A 13,621-nucleotide genomic window follows, 5' to 3' on the forward strand; every position below is an offset into this window, starting at 1 on the left:
GAGTGTCTAGGATGACCTCTCATCTCTACCATGGAGATCCTTTCAGAAGGCTCCCCCCTTGGGAGGTGGGAGCAAAGGAAGCTGTCTGTTAGATAGGCAGAGCATACTCTGACACAGGCACATTTATTGAGCACTTATTACATACCAGGTAATAAGTAGGTAACAAGGATACATAGTTGAAGAGAAATATGATACCTGCCTTCAAGGAATGCACAATCCAGTAATAAAAGCAGGTGGCAGTTTTAAGGGCTTATATCACAGAATATTCTGATCACAGAAGTAAGCACAGGGTATTTCTGGAGCAGAGGGAAGGAATATGTAACTTTGCTTGGGGTAGGCACTGGGGATGGTGAGGAAAGGTTTCCTGGAAAAGGTAATCTGTGACTTGAACTTCTCAGCATGGCAAAGTCTAAGGAGCAGGAGGGCTGGAGAAGGTGGAAGGTTTCTCCAGCCATGTCGGGAAAGGCATTTAGCTAACACAGGCCCCTGCTTGAAAAGTCGAGAGCTCATGCCCATCCCAGAGATCTGAGTGTGGAGGCTGGAATACAGAACTGATATTCTTTTACAGACATGTGTTTTTTTCTTCCTACTCTGTGTGGAAAAGCTCATTTTTCGTTAACTCTTCTCTCAAACGGTAGACACTGAAAGCAGGAAAAGGTTGAGGTTTCGTTTCCAATTCTGTCCTTAACCCATTGTGTATACTCCGGGATCACATACTTTGGTACATACCTCTTCATAGCATATGATTTCAGTTTATCTGTAGTAAGAAAAAAAAATGAGTGCTGTTCCATTGCCACTGGATAAATTCCAGAGCCTAGAAAAGTCTTTTGAGTGACCAGTTTCATTTCCTTTAAGACTATCAGACAGATAAGAATGTCTTCTAATTTTAAGCATTCCACTGAAGGGAATTTCTAACCTTAATTGGTCATTCTTATTAGTTTCTAAACCCTCTCTCACCATCAGAAAGTTCCTTCTGTTTTCCTATTTAAACTCTTCTTGTTTTTTCTTTAGGTCCATATCTTTTTCTCTGGCCTCACTGAATATTGAGAACAGCTCATGTTGCTATCAGAGAAGGCAATGGCACCCCACTCCAGTACTCTTGCCTGGAAAATTCCATGGACAGAGGAGCCTGGGAGGCTGCAGTCCATGGGGTCGCAAAGAGTTGGACACGACTAAGTTACTTCACTTTCATTTTTCACTTTCCTGCATTGGAGAAGGAAATGGCAACCCACTCCAGTGTTCTTGCCCGGAGAATCCCAGGGACGGGGGAGCCTGGTGGGCTGCCGTCTCTGGGGTTGCACAGAGTCAGACACGACTGAAACGACTTAGCAGCAGCAGCATACTATGTTAGGTTTTGCATCCACACTCGTGGTAGGTGACCATCCCATGACCTGTGGTGTAGCATTCAAGTATAGTGTTCTTGTATTTAGACTCTCTTGGTTGTAAGTAGCAGAGACTCGAGTTCTCCAATGGAAAGGGGGATTTATTATAACATAAGAAAAGTGGAACTGGAAAGCCACTGGCAAGGACTGAATTCCCTAACTCTTTCAGGAACTCTTTCATGGAGTTTCCCTTCATGATGTATCTGATTTCTGCCACTGTGTTCTCTTCTTTTACCAATCAGTTTGCTCATCTTGCCCAGAACTGATGTCTATTCATAACTTTGGATTGAACTTGGCTTCAGCTTGACACAGACTTGATTTTACCTCCCGGTGTTTTTCCCTATCTTCTGCTCCATCTGCTAACTAGCATGTTTCTGTGTTCCTTGATTAAAATTTCCAGAGACAAGAATCTGGCCCAGCTATTCTCTTCAGAGCATGATATACCACCCATTACTGGCCAGCCAATGAGTTTGATTGCTCTTGTGTCAGATGCCAACGCTTAGTCCAATTCACGATCACCAAAGGCAAGGGGAAGTGGGTCACAGGTTACAAAATGTAAACCTAGGCAGCAAACAAGAGCTGTAGTTGACACAAATGTCCTTAAAAGGCAGTGCCAACAAGTAGACCCAGATTTATATCTCTGGTCAGAACAGTAAGGTTATCACTAAGATTGCACAGAGTTGCCCTCTAATAATTAAATGACAGATGAAGAGAAGGGGCAGAATGAGAGATGAAGGCAAGGGGCACAGTGGAAGGTTTTGAAAGCTAAAGAAAGTAGGAATGCTTAGCATGAAGCAGGAATGGTCTCTCAGAAGTGTTTCTGGAGGAGGGAATATGGTCCCCTGCTCACCAGTAGAAGCCTACATAACATGTATACTTTGTGTAGATCTCAGTCTGGCAACTGATTTCAAGTTACAGAAATCATGACCTATCTTCAACTAGTAGGGACTGACCTGACTCTTAGAAAAGGCTGAATTGTAGGGACAAGTAGCTGTCTCTACCTTGTTGTTCTTTGTAAATCAGACCAAGATAGAAGAGGACTCTGGTTAGAGAGGCCAACTCAGCTTTGTCAATCATTGTCAAAAACATTTTGGCTGTTAAATGTACATTGGTTGGTCTCAACCCCCAATACTGTCCTTTTTTTATGAGTTGGCCCCTTTACTGTCTGTTGCAGCTCACCACCCATGACACAGTAAAGACATCCTGTTGAGTTGATAGTGTCATAGATATCTAGGGTAAAAGAGGAAAGGTAAACTCTGAGTGAAAGAGGCTGAATTTGAGCTGAGCTAATCCAGAGGGGATGTTGGGATGACAGAGGCTTGTTGTATTTTTTTCTGCTTGTGTGTATTTTTTTTTTCCAGGACTGCTGATCAGCTCAGGATGTGCATTATACCCTTTAGGATGGAATAGCCCGGAGATAATGCAAACGTGTGGGAATGTCTCCAATCAATTTCAGTTAGGTAAGATGGTTTGTGCAAGATGGCAGTGACGGGGAATCCGTTTCTCAAAGTGGTCTTAGAGGGGCCTGTACTTGCTAGTGGCGCTTGCCTGAGTCTCTCATTGTGTTAGCTTGTGGGAAGTGGTATCTTGCTCAGTCTCATGTGGCCTTGATAATTTACAAGGATTGAACATAAATTCTGCTTCTTAAACGATGTCTTACCACACCCTTATGTACTTTTACCCAGACCGATTTTCTCCCTGTCTGCAGAGAGCTTCCCTGGTGACTCAGATGGTAAAGAATCTGCCTGCAATGCAGGAGACCTGGGTTTGACCCCTGGGTCCAGAACATCCCCTAGAGAAGGAAATGGCAGCTTACTCCAGTATTCTTATCTGGAGAATCCCATGGACAGAGGAGCTTAGTGGGCCACAGTCCATGGGTTCACAAGGAGAGAGACATGACTGAGTGACTAACAGTTTCAGTTTTATCTACAGAGGGATTCTAAATGCTTAGAGACTGCAGATCTGTCAACCTTTGAATAAGTCCTAGACTCTATTAGTATTTCTTTCTAGGCAACTATTTTCCAAATACAAATCAATAGTGTCTCTTCTCACTCTCCACTGAGCATATAACAAGACATTATTTGTTTTATATCATGCATTAGGAACCTAAGTTAAACATTGGGAACTGTTACTGGCATTTTTACATTGTTACTGGCGTGTTAATGACAAGAGGTGTTAAATATTAAAATGGGTGACAGAAATAACTTTGGACTCTTCTGTGGTTGCCAACTTCTCTGTGAATGGCTTAAGTTCATTATTGTGAACTGGGAATAGATTAGCCTCTACCTGGAAGATTTCAAAATACTTGTCCAAACTACCAGGATGGAATGTCTAGGTTTCCTTGAGTATTTTCAATTGTAGTAGAGGATTTTGGAACAATGAGGCCACCCATTCGCTGTAGCTTATGCTCCCACACTTCCCTTTTCTCTCTGTTGCCTCAGACTGTTTTTTGAGCCTTACCTGACTCAGTTTTGGAGGGAGGTGTTTACTGTACAAACATAAGGAAAGGGCTGTAGAGAATATGTGACAAAACGAAGACCCTAGTGTGCATGTCCAGTGTTCCTGGCTCAGGGTAGGGCTGACTGGTAAACACAATGATTCTGCCATAGGTGAAGGAAGGAGTAAAGAAATTCCAAAAGAAACTTTGGGGGCAGGGACTGAAGAAAAAAGAAGCAAGACACTGATGCTGCTAACCAGGGTAGAGAAAGCTAAAGATTTAGCACACATCTCCTACTGGGTTCTTACTCCTATAATTCTACTTTTTTAAAAAAAATAATAATAATGGCTTTCACAGAGCATTTTTAGGGCAGTGAAACTATTCTGTCAGACTGAGTATCTACTATAATGGTGGACACACCCAGGTGGCTCAGCGGTAAAGAATCCATCTGCCAATGCAGGAGACGCAGGTTCAATCTCTGGGTTGGGAAGATCCCCTGGAGAAGGAAATGGCAACCCACTCCAGGATTCTTCCTGGAGAATCCCATGGACAGAGGAGCCTGGTGGGCTAAAGTCCATGGGATTGCAAAGAGTTGGACACAACTGAGTGACTAAGCACCTTTGTCCAAGCATATTGAATGTATGATACCAAGAGTGATTTGTAATATACCCTATGGACTTTGGGTGGTTATGATGTGTCAATGTTGATTCATCCATTGTAAACAATTTTCCACTCCATTGTGGGATGTTGACAGTGAGGGTGGTCGGGGGTGTGTGGGACAGGGTGCAAAGGAGAAATCTCTCTAACTGTCTGCTCAACTTTGCTGTGAACCTAAGACTGCTCTAATTTTTTTTAACTGAAAAAAAGTAACAGTTTTATTTATATAAAATTTGCATAGTATAAAATTTGCCCTTTTAAAGTGTACAATTAGTGGGTTTTATTATATTCACATGGTTGTACAATCATCACTACTATCCAATTTCAGAATATTTTCACAATCCCGAAAAGAAACTCCTTACCCATTAGCAGCCACTTCTCATTCCTCCTTGTGCCCAGCCCCTGGCAACCACTGTCAATTTATATTTGCCTGTTCTGGACATTTCAGATAAATGGAATCATATAACATGTGGCTTTGTAGGTCTGACTCCTTTTACTTAGCATAATGTTTTCAAGGTTCATCCGTGTTGTAATTTGTATCAGTACTTCTGCCTTTCGTGGATGAATAATATTCCATTGTATAGCTATATTTTATTTATCCACTTATCAGTTGATGTATGGAGAAGGAAATGGCAACCCACTCCAGTATTCTTGCCTAGAGAATCCCATGGATAGAAGAGCCTGGTGGGCTGCTGTCCATAGGGTTTTGCAGAGTCAGACACGACTGAAGTGACTTAACATGCATGCATGCATTGGAGAAGGAAATGGCAACCCACTCCAATATTCTTGCCTGGAGAATCCCAGGGACAGAGGAGCCTGGTGGGCTGCCGTCTATGGGGTCACACAGAGTCAGACACGACTGAAGTGACTTAGCAGCAGCAACAACAGCAGTGGCAGCAGTTGATGTATACTTTGGCCTTTCTACTTTGGGGCTATAATGAATAATACTGCTGTAACAATTTGTATACATATTTTTGTATGGAAATCTATTTTTGTTTCTCTTGGGTGTATGTCTAGGTAGGCACAGAATTACTGTGTCAAATGATAATTCTATATTTAAGCCTTCTGAGGACCTTGCAAGTTGTTTTCCAAAGTGGATGCATCATTTTAAATTTCCACCAGCAATGTACAAGTGTTCCAATTTTCTAGCATCTTCACCAATACTTATTTTACATTTTAAAAATTATAGCCATCCTAATGTGTGAAATGATATCTCATTGTGACTTTAATTTTCATTTCCCTCCATGACTGATGTTAAGCATTTTTTCATTTACTTATTGGCCATTTCTATATCTTTGGAGAAATGCCTATTCAAATCCTTTGCCGATTTTTAACTGGGTTATTTGCCTTTTTGTGTTGAGTTGTAAGAATTCTTAATGTATTCTGGACACTAGACCCCTTTCAGATATATGATTTGCAAGTACTTTTTCTCATTTTGTAGGTTGTATTTTTACTTTCTTGATGACATCCTTTGAAATACAAAATTATTTAATTTTAATGAAATCTGCTTTTATCTATTTTTTCTCTTGTGGCTTGTATTTTTGGTGTCATATCTAAGAATACAATTAGTAGTGCCAAATCTAAAGTTATGAAGATTGTTTTGGCTACTCTGGCCCCCTTGTGTTTCCCTGTGAATTTTAGGTTCAGCTTGTCAATTTCTGTAAAAAAGTGAGCTGGGATTTTGATAGAGATTGGATTGAATCTATACATCAATTTGGGGTATATAACCTCTTTAGCCATATTAAGTTTCCCAACCCATGATCACAAGATGATGTTCCAGTGAATCAGGTTATCTTAAATCTCTTTTGATGATATTTTTTAGTTTTCAGTATACAGGTCTTACAATTTGTTTGCTGACATATATCCCTAGGTATTCTGTTGTTTTTGATGATATTGTAAATGGAATTGTTTTCTTAATTTTATTTTTGGATTGCTCATTGTTGGTGTATGTGTGTGTGCTAAGTCGCTTCAGTCGTATCTGACTCTGTGCCATCCTATGGACTGTAGCCAGGCTCCTCTGTCCGTGGGATTCTCCAGGCAAGGATACTGGAGTGGGTTGCCATGCCCTTCTCCAAGGGATCTTCCCAATCCAAGGATCGAGCCTGGTTCTCTTGCATCTCCTGCATTGGCAGGTGGGTTTTTCACCACTAGTGCCACCTGGGAAGCCCATGCTAGTGTATAGAAATACAAATGACTTTTCTGGATTGACCTTGTATCCTGAAACCTTGCAGAACACCTTTGCTAATTCTAATGATTTTTTAGTCAATTGCTTAGGATTTATTATATACCTGATCATGTCATCTGAGAAGAGAGAAGTTTTTCATCTTCCTTTCCAATCTTTTCCTTGTGTAATTGCCCTGGCTCGAACCTCCAGGATAATGTTGAACAGAACTTGTGAGAGTGCACATCCTTGTCTTATCTGTGATCTTAGGGGTAAAGCATCCAGTTTTTCACCACTAAGTATTGATGTTGGCTAGGCTATATTTGGACTTTCCCAGTGTCTCAGCAGTAAAGAATCTGTCTGCAATGCAGGAGACACAGAAGACATGGGTTTGATCCCTGTGTCAGGAAGATCCCCTGGAGGGGGTAGGGCAAACCACTCCAGTATTCTTGCCTGGAGAATCTGATGGACTGAGGAGCCTGATGGGCTACTGTCCATAGGGTTGCAAAGAGTTGGCTATGACTGAAGTGACTGAACATGCATGCATAGGCTATTTTCATAGATGGCTTTTATTGGGTTGAAAAAGTTCCCTTTTATCTATTCCTAGTGTTGTGTTTTCATTATGAAAAGATGCTGAATTTTGTCAAGTGATTTTTCTACACTTACTGAAATAATCATATGTATTTATTGATTGATTTTCATATATTAAACCAACCTTGAATTTCTGGGACAAATCCTAATTGATCATGGTGTGTAATCCATTTTATATGTTGCTGGGTTTGCTTTGCTCATATTTTGCTAAGGATTTTTACATCTATATTTGTTAACCTGTAGATTTCTTTCTTGAAATGTTGGCTGGATTTTGGTATGGGCATAATATTATTCTAATAGAATCAGTTGCTGCTTTGATTAATGTAGCAATAAAATACCAGAGTGAAAAACTGGAGATGTGAGTTGCATGTAACCATTTGGCAATTTTCTGCACCAATCACCACCGCTAAGGACTTGGTTCCCAAAAGGGCAACTTTGTTTATGGCTGTCTCTGTCCCAAGTTGGTGGCCTTCTATTGTGTTTACCACAGAATCATTAATTTTCTCATCTCCTTTATTTAACCTTCTCTCCTGCACCATATATTTGCCTAAGGACAGCAGTGCCCGTCTCCTTAGTGCACTAAACACTGTGCTCTGTGAATCCATAGGGATGAAGGAATTACAGAATTTTGCTTGAGTCAAGTCCTCCTAGTTCCTTCTTTGATTCACTGTTGCATTCTTCCAACTGCTCATGTCTCTTATTCTTCTGAGGCTTGCATTTGTTGCCCATATTCTCCAATAACATGCCCGTATATTAGGATCTTCCTTGCATCCTGTCTCCCCCACCCCCACCACCTGGACTCAGCCTGAGTTCCCTATCAATCTTTTGGTATAATCAGAGTACAAATAAATAAGGCAGTGGCTGGACCTGATGGAATTCTCAAAGAGTTTCAGTGGAATGAATATTCATGGGAAATTTTAAAGTGCCTCTGGGTTTGACTTGCATCATAAAAGCACCTAAATGGTCCTGTAAAACTTGATCATAGAAGAAAGATATAAAGATATATAGAAAAGTTTTGGTGTTCCAAATACTAAGATCATATGCAGTCTACCTAAGGTCTCTCTCTGGTCTTCTGGGATATCTACTCCTTATATGTGTTTTATCTTCTTTAGAGAAAGAGATTGTATGTGTGCATATGTATTTGGGTGTGTGTGTGTGTGTGTGTGTGTGTGTGAGATAAATAATCTGAGGCAGAGAGGGAAGATACAGATCTCAAAATAAAAACTTACAGTTGCAAAATATATCTCAACCCCCTTGCCTTCCAAAAGTTTGAACTCATTCTTTCCAACCTTCTCCTGTTTCTAGGATCTGCTCTCCTATTTCTCAGTCCATCTTCCAGGTGCCATGGGAGTCCCAGTCCTCCCCTAGTGACTGCTCCACCCCGCTGGAAAATCACTTACCTGGCTCTTACCCACCAGTCAAGTTTAGGGAATTGACTATCTTCTTTTTCTTCATTTACAGAAAAAAATTAACTTGTATGGAACCACACAACACCCTGAATAACCAAAGCAATCTTGAGAAAGAAGAAAAAGCTAGAGGCACCACACTTCTTGATTTCAAATTATATTACAAAGTTATAGTAGTCAAAAGCAGTATACTGTTGGGGTAAAAACAGACACATAGATCAATGGAAGAGAATACAGAGCTCAGAAATAAACCCACACATGGGTCAGTTAATCTGTGATAATGGAAATAAGAATATACAATGGGAAAAGGGTAGTCTCTTCAATAAATGGTATCAGGAAAACTTGATGTCCATGTGCAAAAGAATGAAACTGGACCACATCTTACACCATACATAAAAAGTAACTCAAATTGGATTAAAGACTTTAACATAAGACCTGAAACCATAAAACTCCTAGCAGAAAAACATAGGCAGTAGACTCCCTGACATGGATCTTGGCAATGATTTTTTTTTTTGGGATTTTACCTCAAACACAAAGGCAACAAAAGCAAAATTAAACAAGTGGAACTACATCAGACTAAACAACTTCTGTACAGCAAAGGAAACCATCAACAAAATGAAATGTAACCTACCAAATGGAAGAAAATATATGCAAATCATATATCTGATAAGCTGCTAATATCCTATATACATATGTTTATATATATGTAGAGAGAGAGAAGTCATATAAATCAATAATTTAAAAAATATAATTTAAATATAGTCAGAGGATATGAATAGACATTTTTCAAAAAAAGACATGCAGATGACAGTTGTCCAACAGGTACACGGAAAGGTGCTCAACATCACGAATCATCAAGGAAATGCAAATAAAATCCACAGTAAGATATCACCTCACACCTGTCAGAATGGCTATCATCAAAAAATACAGGAAATAACAAGTGTTGGTAAGGATGCGGAGAAAAGGGAACATTTGTGCACTGTTGGTGGGAATGTAAATTGGTATAGCCACTATGGAGAACAGTATGGAGGTTCCTCAAAAAATTAAAAATAGAACTACCATATGATCTAACAATTCCGCTTCTGGGTATTTAATCAAAGGAAACAAAGGTTCTTGCTTGAAAAGATATATGCACCCCTATGTTCATTGGAGAACTATTCATAGTAGACATGACATAGCAACAACCTTAGCATGTCCACCAATGAATGAATGTATAAAGAAAATGTATACAAAGGAATATTATTCAGCCTTAGAAAGCAAGGAAATCTTGACATTTGCAACAACATGGATTGGCCTTGAGGGCATTATGCTAAGTGAAATATCAATCATTCAGACCGACAAATACAAGTACTGTATGATCTGAAAAAAACAACCAACGACAAAAGATAAAAATAAATTCTTAGATACTGAAAATAGCTTGGTCATTGCTAGAGGCCAGGAGTGGGCACTGGGTGAAATGGGTAAATGGAGTCAAAAGGTACAAACTTCTGTTTATAAAATGTATAAGTACTAGCAATGTAGTGTATAGCATGGTTACTGTAGTTAATGATAGTCACATCTGACTCTATGACCCCATGGACTGTAGCCCACCAGGCTCCTCTCTCCATGGGATTTTCCAGGCAAGAATCCTGGAGCGGGTAGCCATCCCCTTCTCCAGGGGATCTTCCTGACCCAGGGGCCAAACCTGGGTTTCCTGCACTGCAGGCAGATTCTTTACCATCTGAGCCATCAGGGATGTCATAATTTATGATACTGCATTGTATATTTGAAAGTTGCTAAAAGAGTAGATCTTAAAATTTCTCTTCATAAGAAAAAAAATGTGTGATGATGGATGTTAACTAGACTTACGCTGGTGATCATTTCATAATATATGCATATAGTAAATCATTAGGTTGTACATCTGAAACTAATATAATTTTATATGTCAATTGTATATCAATAAAAATAAGAAATTAATGAATCATATTTTAAACAGAGAAAAAGAATCATGAGTTTGAACTGAAACCTACAAGGAGAGGAATCATGTAGATCAATCAGTGGTCTCATTTATAGCTAATAAGATCCAAAATGTACAGTGACTTTCTCAAGTCCCCACTAGGGATTTGAGACTAGCCCACTGATCCTCATATATACTACTAAGATATTGCCCAATGGCAATCTAATATCTGTTTGTTAAATGTATCACCTATTCAGTAAGAAGGGAAGAGTCAGACAATGGCTGCCAGCAACAGCCAAGTGCAAATTTCCTCACACTTACATTTGACTAAGTAAATGAAAGATATAAGCTGAGAAAGGTGTTTTGATGGTTGTTAATTGAACTCTAGATATCAAATAAAGATTTCACAGACTTGATCCATACAAATGAATCTATCTTGGTTCAACTTTAGCTTTGATGCATTTAATGCCACCTTCACCAAGCCTTTAATTGGCTTCACCAAGAGTAGGAGCCAGAGAAGAACCCATGAGAGGATTGGCTAGTGGTAAGAGTGGGCTTTATCATCACTGCACCCTTAGTTCTGTGACCTTGGGCAAATCTTTTAGCATTTGGGAGCTTATTGCTACTTCCTGGGGTTGTTGTGAGGATCAAATGACATCACACATGCAAAACACCTAGTACAGTGTTTGGAATATAGTAACCTGTCAATAGTTGTTGTCTGGTATCATCATCATCATCATCATTATAATGATACCAGTTATTGAAATGAAAAGGTTCTCAGTACTTTAGTTTTCAGAAAAAGCCTCTATTACAGCAAGGAGCCACTTGTACAAAGCATGATGAATAACAACAAAGGCTAATAGTAGAAAGACCTGGGTTCAAATGTGAGCCCTGCCACTTAAATAGTTGTGCATCTCTGGGTGCACTACTCAATCTCTCTGCATTTCCATTAATGGGGATGGATAAAAATATGTTTTTTCCTAAGCTTATTGAGAAGGCTAAGTGAAGTAAAACATGCATAAAAACATTTAGTACACTCAGTCAGTCAGTTCAATCACTCAGTCGTGTCTGACTCTGCGACCCCATGGACTGCAGCACACCAGGCTTCCCTGTCCTTCACCAACTCCCAGAGCTTGCTCAAACTCATGTCCATCGAGTTGGTGATGCCATCCAATCTTTGTTGTCCCCTTCTCCTCCTGCCTCTAATCTTTCCCAGCATCAGGATCTTTTCCAATGAGTCAGTTGTTTGCATCAGGTGGCCAAAGTATTGGAGTTTCAGGTTCAGCATCAGTACTTCTAATGAATATTCAGGACTGATTTCCTCTAGGAGGGACTGGTTTGATCTCCTTGCAGTCCAAGGGACTCTCAAGAGTCTTCTCCAACACCACAGTTCAAAAGCATCAATTCTTCGGTACTCAGCTTTCTTTACAGTCCAACTCTCACATCCATACGTGACTACTGGAAAATCCATAGCTTTGACTGGGCAGACCTTTGTTGGCAAAGTAATGTCTCTGGTTTTTAATATGCTGTATAGGTTGGTCATAGCTTTTCTTCCAAGGAGTATGCGTCTTTTAATTTCTTGCTTGCTGTCACCATCTGCAGTGATTTCGGAGCCCCCCAAAATAAAGTCTGTCACTGTTTCCATTGTTTCCCCATCTATTGGCCATGAAGTGATGGGACCAGATGCTGTGATCTTAGTTTTCTGAATGTTGAGGTTTAAGCCAACTTTTTCACTATCCTCTTTCACCTTCATCAAGAGGCTCTTTAGTTCTTTGCTTAGGTTGCACTAAATATAACCTGCTGTTAGTAGGTAATCAGCCATTTCTCAAGAGCCTCTTTGGAGAAGATGTCCCAGGCTTGACTTCTGGGAGGGAGGGTGGGAGGGACCCAGTCAGCTTGATAATGGCCCACAACAGAGTCTACCTAAAGGCCTTGTGAGTGCTCCCTGTTTCCTCTCTCAGAGGCCCATTTCCTCTATTTTCCCATCATTTCCTGTCATTCTTGCCAGTTCAAAGCCTTTTACGGTGACTCGGGGTTTAGCTTTTATGGTTTCAGTTTACAGGGATTTCCTGTTACCTTTCCTCTCTGCCAGTTTCCTTCTTTAGGGACCGAGTGTTCTTGTGCTCACCAGAGCACAATAGAACAGGTTAATACATGCTCATGTCCACAGAGGGGCAGCAGAGTGTGGTAGAAACAGCCCCTGCCTGGGTTTCAGAACAGTTGGGTTTTAATTTTCCTGATCTTACTTGGGCATGTCACTTTCTCATTCTGAGCCTTGGTTTCCCTGTTTTGACATAGAGAGCCTTGGACTAGCTGATGAACAACCAGAGGCCCCAAATACCTACTGAGCTCCCTGTCATGACCTGCCTACCTTTTTTATTCTTTTAAATCAATTTTATGTGTTTTCTAAAAATGTTATGCAACATTTTTAGATGCTTTTATAAAAAAAAAAAACCACAAATCTACATTTAGCTGTTGATGTAAAGAACCAATTATCTTGCTTCACACATGCTTAATGTGGGATGAATTTGACGAGTTAAATAATATGTTTTTATTTTTTTATTTAAACCTTCCTGCCAGCCAGATACACTCCCTGTTTTTCTAAACAGTTTCTCACTTCCACATGAGCATTAGCACAATCCAAAAACCTTCATGGCATATGGATGCAATTATCTTTTCTCCTGAGGAGGTAAGTCAACCGATTTAGAGAAGTGTTTCTCTAGGCCTCCAATGGTGTCAGCCATGGGAATGGTGTCTTAGGGTTTCAGTCATGCGGTGCTGGCTCTCCCACCTACTTCTGTGGGGAGACATTTACAATTTCATATTTACTTTGTTCTTAAAAACCAGAAAGATAGTGAAGAAATAAGCCAATCGACTTAAGGCAACCCTCCTAGAAGAAAGGAGCCTTTTAGTATCAGTCATCCATGGCATCACCAATTCAATGGACATGAATTTGAGCAAACTCTGGGAGACAGTGGAGGACAGGGAAGCCTTGTGTGCTGCAGTCCCTGCGGTCACAAAGAGTCAGACGTGACTTAGCAACTAAACAAC

At 40.2% G+C, this 13,621-nt stretch overlaps 1 protein-coding gene across 1 annotated transcript in view; it reads left to right on the forward strand.

Annotated features, from left to right (window-relative positions):
- LHFPL1 (lipoma HMGIC fusion partner-like 1) overlaps positions 1-13,621 on the forward strand; it is a 48,269-nt gene that overhangs the window by 9,293 nt on the left and 25,355 nt on the right. Inside the window, exon 2 of the mRNA XM_005700257.2 lies at positions 2,744-2,842. Coding sequence (XP_005700314.1) covers positions 2,744-2,842 — 99 coding nt within the window. The remainder of the gene's footprint in view (positions 1-2,743; positions 2,843-13,621) is intronic.

This window comes from Capra hircus (assembly GCF_001704415.2).
Source record: "Capra hircus breed San Clemente chromosome X unlocalized genomic scaffold, ASM170441v1, whole genome shotgun sequence".
Taxonomy (NCBI): domain Eukaryota; kingdom Metazoa; phylum Chordata; class Mammalia; order Artiodactyla; family Bovidae; genus Capra; species Capra hircus.